The sequence below is a fragment of the Pollachius pollachius genome (assembly GCF_949987615.1).
Source record: "Pollachius pollachius genome assembly, chromosome: 11".
Classification (NCBI taxonomy): domain Eukaryota; kingdom Metazoa; phylum Chordata; class Actinopteri; order Gadiformes; family Gadidae; genus Pollachius; species Pollachius pollachius.
The window spans coordinates 5,669,675-5,670,172 of NC_136944.1; the positions used below are offsets into that span (position 1 = coordinate 5,669,675).

Genomic DNA, 498 nt, shown 5'->3' on the forward strand with positions numbered 1-498 from the left:
GGACCGGTCATTGAGTGTTGGTGTGTGTGTAAAGTTATATGTGTGTATCTATGTCTGTATGTATGTATGCTATGGTGTATATATTTTGCTATGTGAGTTTAACGTTACGTGTATAAAAGTGTGTGCATTCACGTATGTATACATATACTGTTGTGTGTGTGTTTGTGTGTGTGTGTGCGTGTGCGTGTGTGTGTGAAGGCATGTGTAGTTCTTTTTGAATAGACATGTATTTATGTGGGTGTTCAGCTACGTGTGTGTAAAGCTTTGTGCGTGCACACTTTGTTGTACATGTATTGCCTGTGTGTGTGTTTGTGTGTGTGTGTGTGTGTGTGTGAGGCCTAGACCTGCGTAGAGTAAGACCGGTGGGGGGAGGCGGGGGGGTGTTGGGGGGAGACAGCCCCCCAGCGGGGGTCCGCCTCTACACCTGACTGGAGTGAGAGGGGAGGAGCACATCGGGCGTGGCGGGAAACCGATAGGGCTGATGGTCATGTGATCTCG

General features: G+C 48.8%; 1 protein-coding gene across 1 annotated transcript in view; it reads right to left on the bottom strand.

Annotated features, from left to right (window-relative positions):
* Positions 1–418: 418 nt before the first annotated feature.
* Positions 419–498, bottom strand: part of LOC307083333 (phospholipid phosphatase-related protein type 5-like) — a gene marked incomplete at its 3' end in the record, with an annotated part of 23,584 nt that continues 23,504 nt past the window's right edge. Inside the window, 1 exon segment of the mRNA XM_079747182.1 lies at positions 419–498. This exon segment is cut by the window's right edge and continues 23 nt beyond it. Within this exon segment, the coding sequence (XP_079603308.1) occupies positions 419–498 (80 nt within the window).